Source organism: Lactuca serriola, chromosome 6, assembly GCF_051521515.1.
Source record: "Lactuca serriola cultivar US96UC23 chromosome 6, Lser_US96UC23_V15, whole genome shotgun sequence".
Classification (NCBI taxonomy): Eukaryota; Viridiplantae; Streptophyta; class Magnoliopsida; order Asterales; family Asteraceae; genus Lactuca; species Lactuca serriola.
The window spans coordinates 188033792-188059175 of NC_136413.1; the positions used below are offsets into that span (position 1 = coordinate 188033792).

General features: G+C 38.6%; 1 protein-coding gene across 1 annotated transcript; it reads left to right on the forward strand.

Annotated features, from left to right (window-relative positions):
* The first annotated feature begins 6654 nt into the window (after positions 1-6654).
* On the forward strand, positions 6655-9146 carry LOC145057585 (Mitochondrial transcription termination factor family protein). Its single transcript, XM_079005450.1, has 3 exons — positions 6655-6843; positions 7449-7516; positions 8383-9146. Exons 2-3 carry the CDS (start codon positions 7451-7453, stop codon positions 8941-8943), a joined length of 627 nt encoding a protein of 208 aa, XP_078861576.1. The 5' UTR covers positions 6655-6843; positions 7449-7450; the 3' UTR covers positions 8944-9146.
* The last annotated feature ends 16238 nt before the right edge of the window (positions 9147-25384 follow it).

The following is a 25384-nucleotide window of genomic DNA, read 5'->3' on the forward strand; positions in this document are numbered from 1 at the left end:
ACATTTGTAACGAAGTCAAAATCAGTAGCTATGTCGCTACAGAATTTGCTACAAGATCATAGGTCGTAGCTATTATACTAGAATATAAAAACCAAAAATATTATACAATAGAAGTTTCCAATATGCAATTTTTAGTGTTTGGAGGTTTCTCAAGTAAAGTTTAAACCCTTAAAACCAAAACTCGAATTGCAATTACTAATTACTTAATTAAAAATTGCAATTTTAAGGTAGGGGCTGGTCACATCCCGTTTGTTTTGTAACATCCTGATTTTCATGGAGTAATTAAATATAAAGCAGGAGTCTCGGGAAGTAATCCTAGTATTGTTGTATATTTTTAAGTCCAAAATCAATTAATAATTATTGGAATATGAGTTTCGAAGGTTAAAGAATAATATTGGACTTATATTGAAAAGATTTTATGGAGTAGGGGCTAAAGTGTAAGTTCGGGCCTGATTTGAAAAGAATTATAGAGAGTAGGGTTAGAAAGGTAAATTATGAGTTAGTTTTGAAAGAATTTGGGGAATGAGGGGTTAATATTGTCAATATGGGATAGATGGTATGGGACTTGGGATATAAAACCCATCATCCCGTGAACCCTAAACCTAGCTATGAACAACCGCCAACCTTGCCTTCACCCTCCTACACCTTCAGCGCCGCTACCCCCTCCCCTTCTCTGTCGAGTTACCTTCCACCGCTATTGCTGGAGTCGTCAAGCATCACCACCGCAACCCATGTCGGTTCTGTTGTCGTGTTTGGTCGAAGGATATTCCCGAGAGAGAAGCTGTCGATGCCGTGTTCTTCTTCTTCTTCGCTCCTTGCTGTCGTTGCTGTCGATTTGAAGTTGCCATCGATCCTACTGCCGCCAATGAAGTCGTGAGCAGAGACGGTTTCTCTTGGGTCGCCGGAAGCAGGGAGGCGAGACCGGTAACGTTGCTGCTGTCAACAGGGAATCAGCCCCAACTGTGTCATTCCTCTCTATCTCCGTTCTCGTTCCGGTGTAGCGTCGCTGTTACCGTTTCTTGAGCTGCTGCCGTCGCCACCCACCTGTGGTGATGATGGGTTATTTTCCAAGCAAGAAGTCGAGGTCTCTGTGAGTATTTTTGTGTGTTGATGCTTCAAGCTCGTGGGTATATGTGTGTGTATGTTCAGCCGTGACTCACTAGTTTGTGGGAGTCTCGGATTTACTGCTGCCGGAGAAAAGCCAAGGAAGAACCACCATGGCCGCCGGCCATGGTGGCTGCCGCCTCAAGGACCGCCATGGAGGGTGTGTTTGAATCTGTGTGTGTATTATTTTGTGTGTATGTTAATTTGATGTTATTGTAAATTGTAACAAAAATGTGAATAATGGAAGAAAAGCTTGAAACCACTACCGTGAAATCTACTACCAACTATCTGTTACATAATTAGATCGTAGTAGATTCACTATGGAATATTTGCTACGACATTACCTGTAGTGGATTTGCTATGGAAATTAGCTACGTGGATGGTTTGTAGTTAATTTGTGATAGATTAACTATGGATCAGGTCGGAAATAATTTGTTACAGATGTGCTACAGTAAATAATTGTAGTTAGTTTGTGACAGATTAGCTACAAATCAGGTTGTAGGTAATTTGCTACGGACAACAATTGTAGTTAATTTGCTACATTACTGTTACGGATATAGTTTATAGCTATTTTGCTACGGAATAAGTGTGTTGCAAAATCCGTCGCGAAGGTCCTACGGATTCCGTAACAATAGTTTAGTAACAAAGATTTTTGCAACAAATGGGTTCCGTAGCAAATTCCGTCTCTAATCACACTTAACTACGGAATATCATGTTTTAGCTACGGAATTTTTCCGTAGTTATTTCGGTTTTTTCTTGTAGTGTATGTTAAGTATTTATATTGATTTATAAGAGGGACTCAGCGAGTTGGCGCTCAGACTCGCCGAGTGGGATCGCGCATCTTTTGGTCTGATTTAATGAGGGACTCGACGAGTCCATGAGTGGACTTGGCGAGTCCATGCTGTTTAATGAAACCCTAATTCTCGAGGCCTGAGCCCTATTTAAGGACTCTTATAGCCACCATTTGCGGCTACCAAACCCTTGAGATAAACCCTAAGAGTGCTTGAGCGTTTGTGAGAGAGAAGAAGCCATTATTTGACCTTTATGGGTTGGTTTTGCAAGAAGAAGTTGATTCCAGCTTATAGGAGGCCAAGGAGGTTGCATATTTGTGGATTTCAAGCTTAGGGCATCATCTTTAAGGTAGCATATCGATCCTTTCTCTGTTTTGTTAAAGAATCCATGGATCTAGGGTTTTCTATACCCTTTAGTGGGTTGATTTGTTGGGAATATGGTCTCTTACCATGTTTAGATATCAGATATGGATCCATAGTGGGCCAGAGAACTCATTCCATCTTGCTTTATGAGGAGTCATGGAAGAAATGGACTTAGGATGTTGTATTTGGCGCTAAATCATCAAGTAGTGTCATTTGGACGTTGCATGAGTATCAAGTTCGAACCTTTGCGTGATTATTGAGCTTGGTAAAGTTAGATTTATGGATTAGAGGAACAGATCTGAACTTAGAAGGTCATTTGAGTGTGAGAATGGAATGAACCCGCCGATTCCATGAGCTAGCTCGACGAGTCGAGTTGGGGTTGCCCCGCGATTCATGTCAGGTGTAACTCGTCAAGTGGAAGAATGACCCGACAAGCCAAGAGAGTCTGTAAGGATTCAGAGGACTCGTATGGACTCGCCGAGTTGCCCATGTGCACTTGATTCGGGTCAAAGTTTGACCGTTGACTTTCATTGACTTTAGGATTATGGTCAAGACTGATTCAGGAGAGTTTATGGAAGGGTAGAATGGCCTTCTACCCAGTCTGTAAAGATGATATCATGAGAGTGTATTGATCGGGAATGTTATTTGAATAATAGGAGGAGGCTAAGTCGAGACGTTGAGCACGAGAGTTTATCCGACTTCATTGAGGTGAGTCGTCTCACTATACCGTACCTGGAATGGTACCTATGTGTGACTGGAAGGTCTTGTATGCTACGATGTATGTGCTATATGCAGTTATGTGATATGTATGTGCTATGTATGTTATGTATGATAAGGGTCGGAAGGTCAAGATGATATATATATATATATATATATATATATATATATATATGCTATGTATGTTACGTTAGTAAGGACCGGAAGGTCAAGAGGTTATGGACCGGAAGGTCGATATGGGTAAGACCGGAAGGTCTACCGGGATTTGGGACGGAAGTCCCCTGAGACATGGATCGGAAGGTCCTACAAAGTTATGGCCTGGAAAGGCGTATGTGGGGTATGTGGTATTTTGGGGAACTCACTAAGCATTTATGCTTACAGTTGTTGTGTGATGTGTTTCAGGTACCAGCGAGGATCACGGGAAAGCGCCGACATGATTCGTACACACTCATGGAGTTTATGATACTGAGATCTTGGGACATGTTTTGTTATGTTACAGTGGACACATTATGTTTTTATGATTTTCGTGTGAATGAAAGTATGTTTTAAAATGAAAAATTGTTTTGAAAAATTCACGTCATTACACAAAGCAATATGTCTTCATTTAATAAATAAAAAAAAATGATGGAAAACAAAAACAAACATATGTTTAAATCTACGAAATAAAAATATACATCAGAATCAATACCAGATTAAAACAGATGGGAAGTGGTTTAAGAGTTTAACCATAGCTTTTATATGTTGGTGCAAAATCTAATAATTTCCAATAGATATGCAGTAATAGAAAACGGTTAAGTCATCAAACCTGCAAAACCAAAACATCTTTATGAGAGATGAAAAAAATACGTTTGCAAATTTTAATCTGTATTTTCGTTTAGGAAATCAAAAAATAAAAATCAATAGAAAAAAGCAATAACAAACTTACATAACAAAACTTCCAGGAAAATAAAAAAACAAAGATGAGAAATAAAAAACAAATTAAATGGGAAAATATGTAACATACACGTTTTGAAATCGTGTTTTGTAATGAATAATATTATGAAATATTGTGTGATATTGAGTATTGAGTTCTAACATATAGTTTTTACCATAAATGAAGTAAAATTATGTTTAACATAACTCGAAAAATATTGGAAGTCTTATGAGATTCCAATCAAAAGGAAAATATTAAAATTTAACGAAAATATAAAATTTGAAATAAGTAGAATTTTATTATTGAAAGTTGTAAAGAATATCGTTGTGACATCATCTCCCCGTTAGAGGAAATTCCGTCCTGAAATTCTTTTGAAAGTTATTCTTAAGAACTAGAAAAAAGGTGAGGGTGGTTGTGACAATATCCAAAGTAGGAACCTCACCCCACATCATAGTTGCCAACTCACACACTGACGCATCAGTGAGAAATATTTACAAAACCCAACAGACAAGGCTAAACCATCCTTTCGATCAACTATGCCAACCGAAATCCACATATTTAATGGGTCCTAGATCTACTCGGCCCACTGTCGCTATACTAACATGCATGAAAATGCATTAACATAAGGAATCCGAACGATCACAAACATGACTCAACCACGCTCCTACTTGGCTCAAACAACCCCACTTAGCTATCTACTGACAGCATTCGGGCTCACCCATGTTCCACTAATCGACAATAACACTCGGGATTACCCCCGATCCACTAACCAACCAATAGCACTCGGGCCTACCCCCGATCCAATAACCAACAACAACAACTCAGGCTTACCCCGATCCAACAACCAATCAACAACACTCGAGCCTACTCCCAATCCACTAACCATCAATAACACTCGACCCAACAAGACTTAACTAATCCTACAAGGCCTTCGGCCCGTGACTTAGACCTCCAAGCCCCAATCAAACAAGAACATACAAGGAATCCCTCATCACATCCCTCAATCTGGGATCTTAACACCCTAGAGTCTAAAGCACAAGCACACCCTACTTATGATGCAACAACTAAAACTAATACAACTATAAGGGAAATTCGACAACTGATAATGATCTTAACATGAAACCGAAAGATTCAACAATTGCGCAAAAGTCCTGAACCTAGAGAAATTCAACTGAGAACCGAACATTGGCACAAGGTCTTTCTGCTACGAGGTTCCACTTTCCCCCACTTGAGATATGATATAGTCTAACAATTTCCCAATCCTTAGATACTCAGAATAACTTGAACTCCACCACTCGATCCCAATCACCGATATCTACATACACATGAGAATCTGAACCCACACCACATTTACAAATTCCAAATCATATACAATCGAGGACAAATATAGTTAATCCATTCATAACAATAAATCAATTTAAACAAAGCTAAATAAGATAATTCCATTTAATTGATCATTTAAGACTACAATTAAACTCTAAACCATAGTTAGAAATTACAGACGAATACCAATACCACCACAATTGCTAAATAGAAGATTTGATAACTCAACTCTCGGTCCTCGGGACTCTAGGCGTCCCATGTCGACCGTCGGGTAACTGCCAAGTTAGGGGTGTAGGGTCCATCACCACACCGAAAATGAGAAAAGGACGAGTTCTGATGTGGCCTTCCCGACCTCAATGAAAACAAACTCGTGCACTTCGCTTGCAGTCTCTTCCAAAATGACCCTCTTCGCGACACTTGTGACATACAAAGGATCTAATCCTCCATCCAACTGATCCTGAACTTTAGCCAACGTACTTGAACCGCTTTGCTGCAGGCTGGGACTGATCCGGAGCCTGGCGCTGCTCCCTCGTCTGGGTCTCTACCTCAATCTCTCGCTTCCTCGCGAAATCCTGAAGCTCGAAGAGGATATTGTATCGTTGGGTAGACACAAACGACCGAAAATCCGTCTTGAGCATGCTCAAGTACCGAGTCATCTGAGCCTGCTCCGAAGCAGCGAACTCAGCAAACTCATGACTGTGGTTGATCCGATTCGAGTGTGAGGTGAGTCTTCCTCACTATACTATGTAAGGTGCTAGTTATCTTTGTGATACTTGTATTGAAGACCAAGATTTAGACCCTGACATTTGTATGAAAAACCAGGATTTGTCCCCTGACATTATATGGAAGACCATGATCTGACCCCTGACACATGTATGTAAGACCAAGATTTGGCCCTTGATATTACGATGAAAGACCATGACTTGACTCATGATAACGAGTAATTGTAAGACTATGATTTAGCTCATAGTCTTCACTCGGGGTTGAAATAAACTCGTTATATGTATGATTTGTAGTATTTTGAGAACCCAATAAATTTTGTGCTTATAATTTTTATGTTTAAATGTTTTAGATACTTATAGTTCCAAATGAAAGTGTCCGACTTGATCATGCTGCATCCCCCAGTATTTTAGGAACCCACTAAGCTATGTATGATATGTGTTGGTACCCACGTTGATTGTTTTAATAATATATTTTTTAAATAATAAATAAACAATAAAAAAAGTCAGAATATTAAATTATAAGGATAACATTGTCTTTTTATAACCAAATACAAAAACAAAACAAAATTTAAAAAACCAGCCGAGTTAAAAAAATATTTAGAAATAAATACATAAATTATCCCAAAGCATATAAATCATTTGTGTAATTCACTTATTTATTTATTGTTACTCAGATTAGATAGGATATATATGGTTATCCCCGATTAAAAAGCAAATTAACCGCGTGAAAATTTTGTGTGGCTTTTGTGCGTTCCTAAGCGACGCACAATACTGTTCATCTTTTTCCTGTTCTTCTGTTTAAGCACAGCTCCCCCCATCCTTCATTTGCTTCCGCAACAAAAACCACACGGCACCACCGCCCACCGCACCACCACCAGCAAGCCCTCCCGTCATACTGAAACATCCGCAGGTACAACTAACTATTCACTCAAGATTATATTCTACCTTTATGTGTTTATTGCAGCTTTTCGCATACTTCAGCTCCCTAAAATTTATTCTCAAATCGTCGATTAGGTTTTCCAATAATCTAATCCAAAGGAGCTGACTATTAATTGAAGTCTCTTACCCTAATCATAGTGGCTTCCTTTGAGTTAGTAATTCCATTAAAATACTGTGGTTGGCATTATTATAGAAACAGAATCATGCTCTGGTAACTCGTATCGAAAAATGTGAGATTTCATATTGGGATTGGCGTTTGAAGGAACTTTGACAATCATGATCATCATAAGTTTGACTTATCCACGTGGCACCATTCCATCTATGTTTGTATGAGACTTTGTGATAACTGATATGTGATACACACTTTGACTCTTTGATTCACGTTAAGGCTTTCTTGTTGTAGTCATGTATTTTGTCCTGTTTTATCAGCCTGTTATTTTTTCTTTTAAAGAAATGATCCATGCTTTGTCTTATGTGGATTACCAATGGTGTTTAGGTAGCTAAATCTTTTCTGTCTGGAGTAGTTAGGCTAGATTATGCAGCTGATTAGGCTTCATTTTTCTCTTAATCATGCAGGAATGCTGGGAAGTTCTTTACCTTCTGCCATATTGACCATTGACTCTGGAAAAGTTTCTGTTTTTTCTGTAAGTATTCATTCTCTTGATAGGTTGCAATTAGATGCTCTACTACACTTCCTAATCTGGCAGAAGGAATTACAAGTAAAAAAAATCAAAAGCTACCTAAACTACAGGGACCAGTTGTGTAACTATATTCTCAATTCACAAAACAAGAGTAGGATTGTAGGAATGATGCAGTGATCAATTTGTTATTGATTTTATGTTTGATGTTAGATACATTTATATGGAACGAACTGGTGATTAAAAAGAAATGGAAATTTCAACTTGTTAATCAACAAATACTTTTGTGCATCTTTCTTGCCTCAGATGAACATTTCTCCATTTTTTATTTTTATCTCTTTTCCTAATTACTTAAAAGTTAGTATTACTCATAAATCAGTCATCTCAAAAGTTTGCCATTACTTTTTGTAACTACCAAGTCATCCATATATAATGAAACAATAACAAATTTGATTTTACTTTTCACCTTATTGCATCATATGCTCATCATGCTGTTGACTTTTTTTTTTTTTTTTGTATGACTGTTTGGTCCACTATGGTTAGTGGTGGTGATCTTAGGCCCATTATTTCTTCTATGGCCCAAAATTATCATGCTTTTTGATGAGCTTTAATAATTCACACGGTTTACTTTTTAGTCTTCTGTATAGGTATTATTCTGAAAAACAGTTTTCCTAATTACAGTTTTGGTCCCTTGGAATATCAATCTCTTACAAATGGTCCAAAAAAGAATCTTTTTGCTTTATTCATTTCTATTTCTCCAATTCTCAACATTTTTAGTCCTTATATCTACTTCTTGTTTCCCAATTTTCTTTCATATATGAAAGCTTGAATCTAAGTCTAAACCCTAAATTATCACTACTTTTTTTTTTCAGCTGGATCTTGAATCATACTCATCAAATGCAAAATTTTCACACAGTTATCAACCTAGCAACAATAAAACAGCTAAATTTACCACATCCAAAAGATGGAAAACACAATCAACTCGAAGAACTCAAGAGATAATTTTAACTGAGGAAGATACAAAGACATGGGAAGCTTGTAGACAATCGCTTTCACAATTCAAATTTACAGTAGAAGAGGAGGATAAAATATTAGGAAAAGCATTCGGGTTTCTTCATTCCCCTTATTGGGGTGAAGAACGTGAAAAAGTCGTACCAAAATCCGATCAAATTAATGCCATTTTGGATTATTTAAAAGGTTTAGGTCTTTTAGATGATGATATCTCTAAAGTACTCAAGAAATTTCCCGAGGTTGTTGGGTGTAGCCTTGAAAATGAGGTGAAGGTGAATATTGAAATTCTTGAAAAACAATGGGGAATAAAAGGAAAATCATTAAAGAATTTGCTCCTTCGTAATCCAAAAGTATTGGGTTTTATTGTGGATTGTAAAGGAGATTGTATGGCACTCTGCACTCGGTGTTGGGTTCGGTTTTAATTTCAAGATTTTTTTTTTGTAATTTAAGTGTATACCTTTTATTTGTATCTTGTAATTAATATAGTTTGTTCATTAAACTTATATAGTGAAAATACAAAATAATATTATTTAGGGCCCATTTGTTAGGCAGACAGACAGGTTGTACTGTATTTGATACAGGTTGTACTGTATTTGATGTGTAGTACAGGTCGCCAATTGTATTTTGGATTTTGTTGGGATATTTCTAAAGGATAGTAGGTCCTCAAGGATACCATTATACAAGTAGGGAATGTAAGTGTCCCAAGTTTTTGTCATTTTAGATGTTTGGTATGACACTACACTTTTTCTCTTTAGCATATGCTACTCTTAATATAACATTATATTAGTGGATTATCTATTATTAAAAATCAATTTGGTAACATATTGTTATATCGTTACTATAATCAAATGGTTTAGTGATGATCGGTTGAGATTAAACACTGCTAAATAGAGTGGTTTCAAGTTAGAATATGAAAAGTACAAAAATAAAGTAAAATTGGAACATGAGGGGAAGATGCACCGAAAGAATGACGCAAAGTGGCTAGTAGTGCTATATAACAAAGTGTAGTACAATGAGTGATACATCATATAGTATTAGTGGAAAATATAACGACAAAAAACAACTAAAAGCATCAAGAATCCATAATCTAAATAACTTTTTCTTTTCTTATGTTAGCTTTAACTAATTTTATTTGATAAAACCTACCTTCATAAATCTTTTTCAAAATAAATATATGTTTTCTTTTAACAGTTGGCAATGATTTTCATTTTTTTTAACTGAAAATTTCAAGTATTTAAAGTTAGAAAAATGCTAACAAATAATTACAAAGGAATTTTCACAAATGGGTTTAATAACCAGGCTTCCCTACTAAGTATTTATTTTTCTATTACAACACATGAATTAATTATAAGAGTAGTAAATCAAACTATCAATTAACGAACTCCTTCGAACATATGAAACCATTTGTTTAGATGTTTTATAAACAATTGCTTTAATTCGTGTATTTTAAATGTCAAAAAGTTTAAAAGTAAACAATAGTTGTAGTCAATGTTTAAATAAATAGAATGATTGATAATTATTTTTGTAGTTTTTCAACTTTTCCTTTTTCTTTCTCTAAAAAAATTGACTTTTGAAAAAATCAAATTGAAATCGATCAAACCAAATTGTAATTCAAATGATTCATATCAAAATTAATCCAATTTAAAATATCTGGATCTATATTTCTAAAACCAAAATCAAACTAACACCAGTAATCAAAACGGTATATTTTTAAGTGGAACAAGTTACTTTAATAGTAAGGGGGTGTGCGGGGTTATTTTTAGAATGACTTTTGATTTTTAATTTTTCTAAAAAGTTAAAAAATAAACAAAAGGTGTTTGGGTAATAGAAAAATCCTTTTGAAAATGATTTTTGCATAAAGAAAAATAAGGGCTTTCAGTAGTCTTCACGATATCCCAGTTATGGAACTATCAGATTATTGGTTTTCTTCTCTCTCTAAACCATCACTCATTTCTATATCTTCTTCTGTAGTTTATTAACACACTAATTTGGTTTGGTTTGGTTACATGCTTGGGGAAGATAAAGAAGTAGCTTAACTAATGATTTGGCATGTACCCTAGATACGATGGTAGGACGTGTGGTGAAACAATAGCTTCCTTTGTCGTCTCTTTAAGATTGACACATAAAAGTTGTTCCAATTAATCTTAAGAGTTTTATTTATAGCCTTAACATTGAGATTTAATGGTTGGTTTTCAGATGCAGGAAAGATGTTCAAGTGAAAAGATGGCAAAATGATGCAACTTGTATTTGCATTGGTTGTATCACCATTTTGTGTTATTTTACTTATGGAACTCCAAATTTTTGTTATAAACCAATATAACATTTCCATTTTTTAAGATTATCTTTTGTAGGGATGAATTATAAGTGATTATTTGGAAATTTTGACTTGAGCAAAAAGTTTGCCTCACTACTTTCTCTTTCATTCGAACAGGTTCTACTTTTTTCTTTAATTACTGTTTTTGATTTTTTACTCCTTTGTGATCTCATAGGTTAGAGTTCTAACATGTTTTATTCCAAAGAGGTGGTTTCAAGTTCTCACAATTTTGAGTTTTTACTTGTTTGTTTTTCTTTAGTAATTGCATTTCTTTTGTAACACCCAAAGTTTTGAAGACCAAGAAAGGGATGAAAACCCTAAGTTTAAGGGTCGACTCGGCGAGTCCAAGGAGGGACTCGGCGAGTCGGAGCGGGATCCGGGTCGAGGAGTAAGTGACCAACTCGGTGAGTCGGCCAAGTGGACTCGGCGAGTCTGGTCTGTGCGTGGAAAACCCTAAATTCGGGGCTTGGAGCCTATATAAACGTCTTAATCTCCTTCCTAGGGTTCCTTACTGCCTCTTAAGCCCTGGATATCAAACCCTAGCCGCCATATCCTCTATTTGAGCCATTTATTGTCTTCAAGAGTGCATTAAGCTTGGAGAAAGAAGAAGAATCTTGAGAGTGAAAGAAGGGGGCTGTAGATCCGGGATTTGGAAGTCATTTCTGAGCTTTTGGAGGTATAAACTAGTTCCTGGACCCTTTTTGCATCTAGATTTATGTGTGGTTGTTGGGTCTCTTTAGCCATAATGATATTATTTTGAGTTAGGAGCCGGATCTGGAGTTGCTACTTCAGATCCAAGTGTGTTATGGACTGGAGAAGCATAAAGTATCAGCCCTTGAGTCGATTTTGAAGCCTCTTGGCCTTAAACCCTAGTTTATGGTGCTTTTTGCCTAGATATCCCTCTCTACACGTAAAGTTTGCAACTTTACGTGGGGGATAGGCTTGGGAAGGGTAGATTTACAGTTTTGAGTCCATGCATGACTCAAAAGTCCTCTGCATGTATGTAGATCTGAATGGACTCGGCGAGTCCTTCGAGTGGACTCGGCGAGTAGCTTGAAGATGAGGAGGAACTCGACGAGTGGGATGAACAGATCATCGAGTCGGTTGAAGATGGGCATGAACTCGACGAGTTGGATGAACAACTCGGCGAGTTGGATGAAGATTGCCTTGTGCTCGGCGAGTCTGTTCTTAGACTCGGCGAGTCAGGTCGTGTAGTCCCAAACCCTTCGAGTTAAGACTCGAGTCGGCGAGTCGAGCAAGGACTCAGTGAGTTGGACAGGACAGGATTCGGGAATCAGTAGACTCGGCGAGTCAAGTCGTGATTGGAAGGACTTTGAGCATAGGGACTCGGCGAGTCAGTAAGTGGACTCGGCGAGTAGGGTTGACCTGGAAGGTTGACTTTGACTAGGACTTTGACTTGACTAGAGTTGACTTGGTTGTCTGTCAGGGGTCAGTTTGACTCAGTGTTGTATTGTTATTGGTAGCTCGGGGAGCAAGTGGAGCAGCAGTTCGGAGTCAGTGGTCAGGTAGCGGTCAAAGGGATTAGCAGCAGCAGTTCAGCAGTATCAGGTGAGTTTCCCTGTGTATGAATGGGTCTACGGCCACAATGCCGGCCCATGTAGTTATGAGTAGAAGACCCAGGGGTTAGCCCTAGGCCCAGTATGCTAGTATGATATTCGGGATGAAGTCCAATGATAAAGGGTGGGTGCCCAAGGAATGGTTTATGTGGTAGTTTATACTTGTTGTCTGTGTGATACTTGTATGTGCCTGGTAGGGAGGTGAGTGTGGGCGAGGTCCCGTATCTCACCAATAGCAGAGTGTGGATGGTGTTCCACATCTCAGTAGCAGCAGAGCAGGGGCGAGGCCCAAGTTAGGGAAGGAGTGAGGGTGGGCTGGGCCCGTACCTCATTATCATCAGGAGTATGGACGGGGTTCCATGACTCATCAGTAGCAAGACAAGGGCGGGGCCCAGAGATAGGCGAGGTCTTCGAACAAGAGCCGTTAGTATATGTTTAGCTTACGTGATGTTATGTGATATATGTATGTGCTATTATATGTTAGTGGGCGGGGCCCTGTGACAGGCGAGGCCTAAGTAAAACATATTTGTATCCGAGCGGGGCTCGAAGCCAGGCGGGGCCTGGGGCGGCGGGGCCGTCGTAGGGGCGAGGCCCAGGATAGCGGGCGTGGCCCGGTATGTGCAGTATGTGGTTATGCATGGTATGTGGTAGGGTGGGGAACTCACTAAGCTTCGTGCTTACGGTTTTCAGTTTTGTTTTCAGGTACTTCCGGTAGCGGAGGGAAGAGCTCGGGGTGATCGCATGACACACGCCATAGTTTAGACAGCCTGGGAATGTTTACTCTGATAACGAATATGTATTTTGGAAACTAATACTTTGTTTATGTTTTGAAATGATGAATTTGCTTAACGTAATGTTTTAATTAAAAGAAATTTTTAGTCTTGAATTTTGGGACGTTACAAGTTGGTATCAGAGCCTTGGTTTGAGGGATTCGGACATGCTCTCGAGCGTGTCTGAACTCAAACTGAGGGATTGGTATAGAAGTTTTCAAAATGAAAAGACAGTTTTGTAAAAAGAGAGTTTTGGGAAAGAAAACAGTTTTAGAAAGGCAAAAATAATTCAGAAAGAAAAGAACTTTGAAAAGAGAAAAAGGGTGTGGTGCATGCAATCAACCGAGCTCAAGTAAGTACCTCGAAATACCCATACAAGTTTATGTTATGATTATCAGTTGATAGAACAGTATGCTAGATTAGGACTAAGGATCTAGGAATGATGCCTTATGTGCCTATTATATGTGTTGGAGCTGCATGATAGTGCTGATTAGGCAGTAGTAGGATAGCCTATTTAGGTTATGCCTGAGTTTATGAGTTTGTGTTGCATGTTAGTTCAGATTCTTGTTGTTTGGATATGATTGCTTGAGTATGTTGTGGTTAGATTTTCCCCTTGTCCGAATGTTGTTTGCTTTGTGCATTGTGGGATTTTGAGTGATGGGAGTTAGCCATTAGGTGGATACGTCACGTCACATGTGATCAGGGTTGAATAATCTCAGAGTGCTGGATTTGGCCCTATTGCGCAGATCTTGTTTGAGTCCAACCGTTGTAGGGACGAGTCTTTTACTTGAAGGATTATCTGAGCCTCTTCACATGTGATGGTATCCAGGTGATGGCTAATTGGCATCACAAGGAGACCTTCAGCAGCTGAGGACTGTTTGAGTTGAGTCAGAGGTTTCCCTAGGGTAAGCCTAGGATGAGATAGTGCTGGGAGTAGTAGTAGTGGATAAGGGACCTGGTGGAGTCAAAGCAATTCCTGAGGAAAGTACGGATAGATATGGAAGGTAGTATGGGCCCGTACTACTGAAAGCAAAGGATCCGTACTTGATTCGGGAAGGGCCAAGACAAGACCGGGAACCTAGTAGGGGGTGTGTTTGGTCTCGCAGCAGTGATGAGTTTTCTGATAGTGGTTGTGTTATATGTTTCAGCATGGTGACATTGCGAGAGAGACCAGCGGGCGGATCAGGCGCCGGAGAGGGATCAGGCTCGGGTTCAGGGGCCGAGCAGCTCGAGGAGCGGATGAGAGAGTTGATATCAGCTGAGGTTACGCGCAGTATCCTAGCTCAGACTCATGTGATCTTTGGCACGGTCAAGGAGGGTATACTGGAGATCTTGGATGAGAGGTTGGGAGCCTTCCGTACCGAGATGATGGCATTGTTGGGAGCACGTACCTTGACATTTCGAGAGTTCAGGGCTTGCGGGGCACCAAATTATCATGGGGCTAGGGACCCCATTGCTAGCAGCAGATGGTTGGCTGATGCTGCCAACACTTTTCGTACGAGCAAGTGTCCCGAGGGGGACAAGGTTAGACTCGCCTCCTGTCTTCTGAAGGACAGAGCGAGGGATTGGTGGGAGGAGATTGGTTATGCTTTGTGGGATGATGCCGCGTTGGACGCGATGACTTGGAGCGATTTCTCGGCCAGGTTCAGGGCGGAGTTTTTGCCGATTATTGAGGTGCAGCAGCTGGCACGAGAGTTTCAGGATTTGACGCAGACTACTGAGACTGTGGCGGAGATCACCGCCAAGTTCAGGGAGAGAGCTCTTCTTGTGCCGCAGTATGTCGCAGATGAGGAGATGAAGAAGGCTCGGTACCATGAGATGTTGAGGGATGACATCAGGGAGTTCGTGAGCAGATCCATCTGTAAGACGCTGGAAGATATGATTTCTCGGGCTAGAGAAAGGGAAATTGATTTGGAGCAAATCCGGTAGAGGAAGCCGGATGAGGTTCAGGTAGCTACGGGTTCGGGCAAAAGGCGCAAGGGATCGGATTCGAGATCGAGGGATCATCAGGACCGCAGTCGGTGCGGAAAGTGTGGAACGGCGCACGGGGGTGCGTGCAGGAGTGGTAGCGGTGGTGAGTCCGGCTGTTTCAAGTGCGGTCAGACTGGCCATTTCAGCAGGGATTGTACTGTTACCGCCGCGCAGGGATCAGACTTGATATGTTTTCACTGCAACCAGCGGGGCCACAAGAAGGCCCAGTGTCCCAGTTTATTTTCAGCAGGATGGGTGATGGCACCCGCCCGTGCAACTTTGAGGATCAAGGATGGCCGTCAGGGCCGGGTAGAGGCACCTACAGCAGGGGGCAGGGCTTTTCAGATGACGACCTTGGAGACGCGAGCAACGCCGGACGTTGCAGGTATGCAATTTCCCCTTTTCAGTTCTTTTATTTGTGCATGATTTTATTGTTATGGTTCTGCATCATTATCGGTAAAAGTATTTTATTTTGAGTGGTTGATTGTGATCGAGTTATATGCCATCTGCATACCTTGGATATTTGTATGGTAGTTAGGGGATGTGCTCTATTGAAGAAGGTTTCGAGGGATACAGTAACTGTAGCATGCTTGGGAGAGATTAGGTACGTCTCGCTAAGTTCGGAGTGGTACAGCAATTGTGATGGATTGGCTAAATCCCTAGCTGTGGCGGGCTTGGGTTCCTCATTAGATGGGTTATGGAATGGTAGCAAAGATCGGGATCTCTTTTGAGTATTGAGCAACAAGGGGTAAGCAGGATCGAAGTGGGGGAGAATCCTCCAGGTGTGCCCAGAGAGGAGCACGCAGACCCAGAATGAGTATGTAACCTCCGAGAAGGAAGAGAAATAGCTCAACGTTTCATGGATTGAGGATTTCAGGGTTGGGAGTTTGAGAAACTCCCCATCAGCTAGTGCGTGTGTCGGTAATGGTTAGTTATGGTTGAGAATTCAGGTTGTGGATCGCCCGTAGGACTCGGGGGAGTCGGAATGAGGATCTTGAGAGCTAATGGCACATGGGTGCCTTCGTTCTAGCAGTCAGCAATGGATGGTGATGTAAGACTACGGGTAAGCCGTAGCATTCCTTAGTAGTTTTGTTAGCGGAGTTGGGGCGAGGCCCTTATCTCCTAGTGATCAGATAGGGATCAGGAATGGGTAGTGGACGAGAATGATATGGAGTTTGCCTGTATAGCCCTAGAGAGGTGAGACCTTGGGAGAGGCCGCTCCAGGATATAGTTGGGTGAGACCCGTGGGCGAGGCCCGTATGAGATTAGCAGTGTAGATGAGACCTGGGAGCAGGGTTGCTCAGTAGTATGGTAGGGTGAGACCCGTGGGCGAGGCCCTCAGCACAAGTGGGACCTGGTAGGGACCTTAGTGTCAAGTTAGGGGATCGAGAATCCCAGGTTTGTAGTGCCTGAATGGCAGAGTAGATTGAGCAGTTATAGGTGATTGAAGTTCTTTGGAAGTCGCTGGGAGCGACTAGTGGTGGTGTTGGGACTAGCTACCGGTGAGAGCCAGTAATCCAGACATTGATAGGTTGGTAGGGACCAGGGTGGTCTCAGTTCATCCGGAAGGCGGACAATGAATAGCAAAATTTTATTCAGTCAGCAGTACTGCGGGTAAGCAGTGTATGCTGGAATTCAGCTAGTTGATCGTGGGGTGCTCTGCACCAAACCATAGTAGAAAGAAATGCCCAGTGGATACTGGCGATAATGACCCGTACTGGTAAGCGGGGGTAATGGAGTTGGTGAAGGATAAGGCCTTCACAATGATAGAAGGAATAGTTGGTTATGGGGTTTTGCCTCGGGAAGGCAAGAAATTGTGCAAGGAAGAAGGGGTGAACCCTTATAGGTTCAGCGCAGTGCTCGGTGAGTACCAGGTGGATTATCGGTTGAGTAAGTCGTGTTTCCAGAATGTTCGGGGTCAGGGTTGACCCAAGATGATTATCCGCAAGGTTTGATGATAGTCAGAATGATCGGGTGGTAGGTCAGCAAAGGAAGGCAGCTAGTGTTGGGATAATTGGTTGGGTATTGCAGGCAGATCGCAGGCGGTGGGCCATAGCAAACTTCGAGGATGAAGTTTTGTTTAAGTGGAGGAGAGTTGTAACACCCAAAGTTTTGAATACCAAGAAAGGGAAGAAAACCCTAAGTTTAGGGGTCGACTCGGCGAGTCCAAGGAGGGACTCGGCGAGTCGGAGCGGGATCCGGGTCGAGGAGTAAGTGACCAACTCGGCGAATCGGCCAAGTGGACTCGGCGAGTCTGGTCTGTGCGTGGAAAACCCTAAATTCGGGGCTTGGAGCCTATATAAACGTCTTAATCTCCTTCATAGGGTTCCTTACTGCCTCTTAAGCCCTGGATATCAAACCCTAGCTGCCATATCCTCTATTTGAGCCATTTATTGTCTTCAAGAGTGCATTAAGCTTGGAGAAAGAAGAAGAATCTTGAGAGTGCAAGAAGGGGGCTGTAGATCCGGGATTTGGAAGTCATTTATGAGCTTTTGGAGGTATAAACTAGTTCCTGGACCCTTTTTGCATCTAGATTTATGTGTGGTTGTTGGGGCTCTTTAGCCATAATGATATTATTTTGAGTTAGGAGCCGGATCTGGAGTTGCTACTTCAGATCCAAGTGTGTTATGGACTGGAGAAGCATAAAGTATCAGCCCTTGAGTCGATTTTGAAGCCCCTTGGCCTTAAACCCTAGTTTATGGTGCTTTTTGCCTAGATCTCCCTCTCTACACGTAAAGTTTGCAACTTTACGTGGGGGATAGGCTTGGGAAGGGTAGATCTACAGTTTTGAGTCCATGCATGACTCAAAAGTCCTCTGCATGTATGTAGATCTGAATGGACTCGGCGAGTCCTTCGAGTGGACTCGGCGAGTAGCTTGAAGATGAGGAGGAACTCGACGAGTGGGATGAACGGCTCATCGAGTCGGTTGAAGATGGGCATGAACTCGACGAGTTGGATGAACAACTCGGTGAGTTGGATGAAGATTGCCTTGTGCTCGGCGAGTCTGTTCTTAGACTCGGTGAGTCAGGTCGCGTAGTCCCAAACCCTTCGAGTTAAGACTCGAGTCGGCGAGTCGAGCAAGGACTCAGTGAGTTGGACAGGACAGGATTTGGGAATCAGTAGACTCGGCGAGTCAAGTCGTGATTTGAAGGACTTTGAGCATAGGGACTCGGCGAGTCAGTAAGTGGACTCGGCGAGTAGGGTTGACCTGGAAGGTTGACTTTGACTAGGACTTTGACTTGACTAGAGTTGGCTTGGTTGTCTGTCAGGGGTCAGTTTGACTCAGTGTTGTATTGTTATTGGTAGCTCGGGGAGCAAGTGGAGCAGCAGTTCGGAGTCAGTGGTCAGGTAGCGGTCAAAGGGATTAGCAGCAGCAGTTCAGCAGTATCAGGTGAGTTTCCCTGTGTATGAATGGGTCTACGGCCACAATGCCGGCCCATGTAGTTATGAGTAAAAGACCCAGGGGTTAGCCCTAGGCCCAGTATGCTAGTATGATATTCGGGACGAAGTCCAATGATAAAGGGCGGGTGCCCAAGGAATGGTTTATGTGGTAGTTTATACTTGTTGTCTGTGTGATACTTGTATGTGCCTGGTAGGGAGGTGAGTGTGGACGAGGTCCCGTATCTCACCAATAGCAGAGTGTGGATGGTGTTCCACATCTCAGTAGCAGCAGAGCAGGGGCGAGGCCCAAGTTAGGGAAGGAGTGAGGGTGGGCTGGGCCCGTACCTCATTATCATCAGGAGTATGGACGGGGTTCCATGACTCATCAGTAGCAAGACAAGGGCGGGGCCCAAAGATAGGCGAGGTCTTCGAACAAGAGTTGTTAGTATATGTTTAGCTGACGTGATGTTATGTGATATGTGTATGTGCTATTATATGTTAGTGGGCGGGGCCCTGTGACAGGCGAGGCCTAAGTAAAACAGATCTGTATCCGAGCGGGGCTTGAAGCCAGGCGGGGCCTGGGGCGGCGGGGCCGTCGTAGGGGCGAGGCCCGGGATAGCGGGCGTGGACTGGTATGTGCAGTATGTGGTTATGCATGGTATGTGGTAGGGTGGGGAACTCACTAAGCTTCGTGCTTACGGTTTTCAGTTTTGTTTTCAGGTACTTCCGGTAGCGGAGGGAAGAGCTCGGGGTGATCGCATGACACACGCCATAGTTTAGACAATCTGGGAATGTTTACTCTGATAACGAATATGTATTTTGGAAACTAATACTTTGTTTATGTTTTGAAATGATGAATTTGCTTAACGTAATGTTTTAATTAAAAGAAATTTTTAGTCTTGAATTTTGGGACGTTACATCTTTCTTGCTGTTCCAGTGAGTCCGCTATAGACTTTTGATTTATTTTTCTTGAAAATAGGATTTTTATACAGGTTGAGATGCTGATGTTGATTTGCAGACATATCTAGATTCTGGTGAAGGCTATAAATCGCATAAGATTGCTGCCTATTATGGTTCTTACTGTGGTTGAACAAAGTTCGTTGCTGTTTCGGGATATCCACCTTGCTACTGATAAATCATCTTGGTTGGAGTTGCATATCGCATCTTCTGATCAATTTTGAGGTGTGATTCCTAAAATGTTTTTGGGTTTTGTTTCTTATTCTAGCAAAGTTAGTTGTAATTTATGTTACTTATAAATTACTACTGAGAAATCATCTAGAATGAAGTTTGTTTGCTGCTTCTTTGGCAGCTAAATATTATTTGTTATTTGTTGTATCTATGTCTAAAGTTGGAAATTATCTTTATTTTTTGGTTAGTTTGTCAGATATATAAAAATATGGAGTCAGAATTGTGGTCGTTTGCTTTTTTATTTGAAAATGTTAATTATATATGTAATCGGTTACTCATATTTTTCTTAGTGATTCTCCCTCATTTCAACAATTACATATTGGTATTGCCATGTTAGGTATATATTGTAATATAGTATATAACATGCCGGGTAACAATATAATAAACATCTCCAAAATATTATGTTGAATAACAATATAATAACTTTCTATTTTAAACCAATCTTGCATTTGATTATACAGTTACCAAATTTAATTAATTTTTGAATAAATATGATAAAAGTTGTACAATACAATTGGTTTTTTTAATATTTTGATAATTAACAACAAAATGAAAATAAATTTTCAGACATGTGTTCGGTTCTGAAACCGTCATGGGACAGAAATAATCGATAACTAAAAGTGATGGATTTGGAGAATCAAGATTCCCCTACCCGGTTCTAATTACTAACTGAAAATAAAAAATAATGGAGTAGGGAGAACCGAGAACCACATCGAATAAAAGGTTCCGGTTCCGGTTCAGTTTCGATTCATATTAGATTTTTTTGGTCGAAAAACTCATTCGTAGACATCTATATTAAGGAATTTTAAACTAATGAAACACTTTCCCTACAACTACTAACGTCAAAGTTGGATTCTATTATCTTCGACATGTACTTTCTTTTAGGGCATAATATTTTTATAAACGAAACATATCGCCGAAAGAAATTATACACCCCCGCCGCTTTGCGTGGGTCCACCACTAGTATATATATATATATATATATATATATATATATATATATATATATATATATATATATATATATATATATACTAGATGTGAAACCCGTTTATTACACGAGTTGATTAAAAAAAATATATCAAAGTTTAAATATTAAGAATTTTTTATAATAAAATTTCAAAATAAATAGACATATTCAACTAATGAATAAATAGAATCACTATTAAGAAGATCATCCATAATATTAAAGATTGTTTTGTCATATTCATTAAATTTATTATCATATTCAATGTATTTTAATATATCATATATATTTTTTAAGATTCTTTGCATTTATTATTACATTAAATATATTTAATACTTTACATATATAAATTTATTATTATGTGTCATATTAATTGATTTAATTCAAAAAAACCACAAAATGACATGCAGATTTAAATTGAATCAAAAAATTTACAAAATTACATGTGACAAATTTAATGAGAAGATGACATTTGACAAAATGATCTTCATTTATTAGGATATATATATATATATATATATATATATATATATATATATATATATATATATATATATATATATATATATATATATATATATGGGACGGTTCACTTGAGATTAAAAAAAAATAGAGATCTTGAGATTAAACCCCAGCCACATATTTCGCATTTGCCGCTCTAATGCTCCAGCGTACCAGCAACAACGAAGTATGCCTAATCATAAATGATTATATGGCAGAGAGGTATAATCATACAAGATTATACATGTTTATACGTATATGCATAATCATAAATGATTATACATATATGTCTGTTCATAGATTGAGTAATCATAAATGATTATTACAGTTAGTCGCAGAAGAGGTGATGGTGACAGAGGTGGCAGTGATATAAGTAATGGAGGTGACAATGGTGGGGTCGAGTGGTATCAGAGGTGGTGGTAGTGGTGGTGGCGGTTACGGTGGTGGGGATGGTGGCGGAGGAGGAAAGAACGAGTGGCAGTGTGTAATCATTTATGATTACACCAAACCTGTCGCGTCGGTACGCCGAAGGGTTAGAGCGGCAGATGTGAAATACGTGACTGAGGTTGAATCTCGAGATCTCTATTTTATTTTTAATCTCAACGGAACCTACCTCTCTTTCTTTCTCTCTCTCTCTCTCTCTCTCTCTCTCTCTATATATATATATATATATATATATATATATATATATATATATATATATATATATATATATATATATATATATATATATATATATATATAAAAGAAAAAGTATCAAATGTGTAAATGAAGCATAATTGCTTACCCTATAAAGTTATCAACACTATAAAAATGTATGCCATCACGATCTATTTTTCTTTATTTGCTTGTGTATGAGAGTAAAGATAATTCCAGATGCCGAAAAAACACATACCACTTATTTGGAGATTACTAATCGATATGAATAACAACACCCTCACAAAATAAGTCTATCATAACTATTATTTCAACGTATCGTTAAATGTTAAATGTCTAAGTGTTTTTAAATAATTAAAACAGTTGTTTAAAAAATTTTCTACATTTTTCAGAAACACATAAGTGTGGTTAAACTTATACATCCATCTACTATTCGTTTTCCTATATATGTAGTACAACCAAACAACATTTGCTTATTAAAATGTAAAATCATGATGATGGTGGTGGTGGTGGCTACAATACAAGTACCAAACTCTACTCCAACTCCCACCCTCCAAAATAGTTGACGTGATGGGTATTGAAACTCTGTTGACCATAGACTTAAAAAATTCTATTTTCTTTGGATTTTAAAAAAGGATATATTATAGGATGATTTATATAAACTTCCAATGTAGTTGTTAAGTCTAACAAAATAAACAAACTAGTGGCCGGCGGGCAGCAGCCTAAAAATGAACGGCTTGAATAACATAATCAAAATAGATTCTTTTAATAGAGTTCAAAACAGACAAAGTTAATTTTGACAAAATTATCGTATAACTGGTAACCGAAAGTTATAGTTTTTATTTGTTTAGAACTGTCTGTCAAAATTCGATGTGTGTTTTTGAAAAATATAAAATAACATAACCATAAACGTAAAAACCAAAAACTACTAAAAATTAAATATGGTCAAAAACTAGCTAGGAACGAACGGTATGCTCGTCACGAGAGCTATTTGTGGCCAGGTAATATGTGTGCCACAGCCGTGCACACCATCCCCATCAACACAGTCATTGTTCTTGTGGTGTTTACCACGGAATGCAAAGGGCGAATGACATTGAAGAGGGTAGATTTTCAAGGCTAGAACATTGAACATTTTTCCTATAAATAACCCCAATTTACTAATTTTCACATCATTTTTTTTCTTTCTCTACTACACAAACCACAATATATTCATCCAAATAGATGTAATGAATCTGATGTCATTGATGCGACGCTAGAGCAATACCAAAAATCTAACGTAACCATAAACATTTTTCGTATATCACTGTTTGGTATGAGGTGCGTAATTGTCTGAAATTATTTCCGTGGTGACATGTATATGTTGAAGATGAAAAATAAATTTCGTAGTAATTTTCATTTTATTTAAATTAATGTAACATTTTTTCCTAATAGTATTTATTCTTTAAATTATTAGTTTTTTAGTGAAAATTATGATGTAGTGTGATGTTATACAAAGTAAATGTAGCTTGGATCGGTTATGATCTAATAGTTAGAAACTGTAACTTTTATCTAACAAATGGTCTTCAAAAATAACTTTTCATGTAAGCTTTATCTAACTAGAAATATTCCTCAAAATTAGCTTATAGCTTTTGAAATGATTTATTGTTTGGTTAGTATAAATACCTCACCCACATGGCCACATTCACATGAAAAGGTCTTATCTGACAGACTATTTGATAGTTAGAACTTTTATTTTTAATGGCATTGCATAGAACTAATCTATAAAAATAGATATAAGATTTTACAATATACTATAAAATAACATAAAACCTCTAATCTATAAAAATAGATATATGCTTTTATAATATATATAAAATTACATAAAACCTAAAAATTAAAAAACGAAAAACACTAAAAAATTAAACATCGTTTCATGTTAAAATCATCTGTACTTATTTGCTTTATAAACATTATGATTTATTGATGTTCTGTCGATCCTAAAAGCAATCGAGAGGACATGCACAAATAACAAATAGCATTTAACAAAATTAATCATATTGTTTAAACATTGTGAGGTGTCCTTGTGTTGTGGTAGGAGTGGCAACTCGCAAGTTGGCAGCCCTGTCCCACATGGCTTATCGTCAAATTGCTACCCTTTTTGTGACCCAATAATACAAAATATCACATGCATTTTACAACATCACATGCCATTTAAATATTCCTCTTAAATATTGATTTAAACGTATCATGTAAAAAGATCCTGTTCTTGTTTATTAAACACCTAGCTAATAAATTTATTTATTAACGATCACTATAATATAATTTAAGATTCAAAGCTTCACCAAATCATTCGTACTTAAACACAATGCAGAGAAGACGACTCACAACTATACGGATTTTTGTAACTTTTGAAACGTTTGAACTTTTGGAACGGATAAACCAAATAAAACCATTTTACTTGATAAGATTGTTTCGCAGTCTAATAAAAAACACTAAACTTAAAAGTATGGGTTAATTATATAGTCCCATCATTGCTATTTCCGCTTAGTATTGTGTTTCTTATCTATCACTTGATTTTTTGGGCCTTTTATAAAATTTCTGATGTTTCAAAAAGAATGTATAATATAAGATATGGACACCTTCGTACATCAACCCTTAAACCTGAAAGCATTATTGCAAAGAACCTCTGGAATCTTGCATTCGATTAAGGTATATATGTCATGGTGTTTCTGTAAAACTCTTCACTTTTAGTTACTATTTTTCACATTACTTACCTTGTTCGTGTATAATAAGGATAGATGGGTTGGTCAGTGTTTGATGTTTAGTTCCCTTGAAGTATGACGACCCCGTAGAAATAACGTAGAATATCGAAAATGATATATTGCTTTTTATTCCGAAAAACAATGTTAACCTTTTAAAATATATATCTTTTATTTTTAAAGATATATGTATATATATGATTTTACCTTTGGAGAAAAAAGAAGAAGAAGTTAAATCCACAAGATGAACACGTGAACCCCTGTTACTCCACATGCAACACTTAACTCCATTGATTATTGGCCTTTAGAAGAAGAAAAAAAAAGTGCTCTCTCTCTCAACACCCCCCCCCCCCCCCCCCCCCCTCGGAGATATGTAGGTGGAAAATAAAGTCATACGATTTTAAGTGGACATACACAATTTGAATCAAATTTTCAAATTTTGAATACGAAAATATATTGATTAGTATTAGGAATAAAATTATTACGAAACAATCTCGTTTAGACATGGTGGTTATTTTACAAATTCATTAAAAAGTTGTTAAATGAAAATAATATGCCATTTTGATGGTCATTTATGTGATTATTCTTTTAATTTAATCCTTATGTTTACTTAAAACAAACAAATATCGTAAAATTCGTATGATTGCTAAAACATATCAATTGGATGAAAACAAATTTTATTCAAATATATACATGGCAAACGATAAAAATACAAGAACATTTTTTTATTAAACTTAAAAACATAAACCTTAATCAAATCGTCGGCTTATTTTACCGACGGTTTGGTCTGTATCAGTCG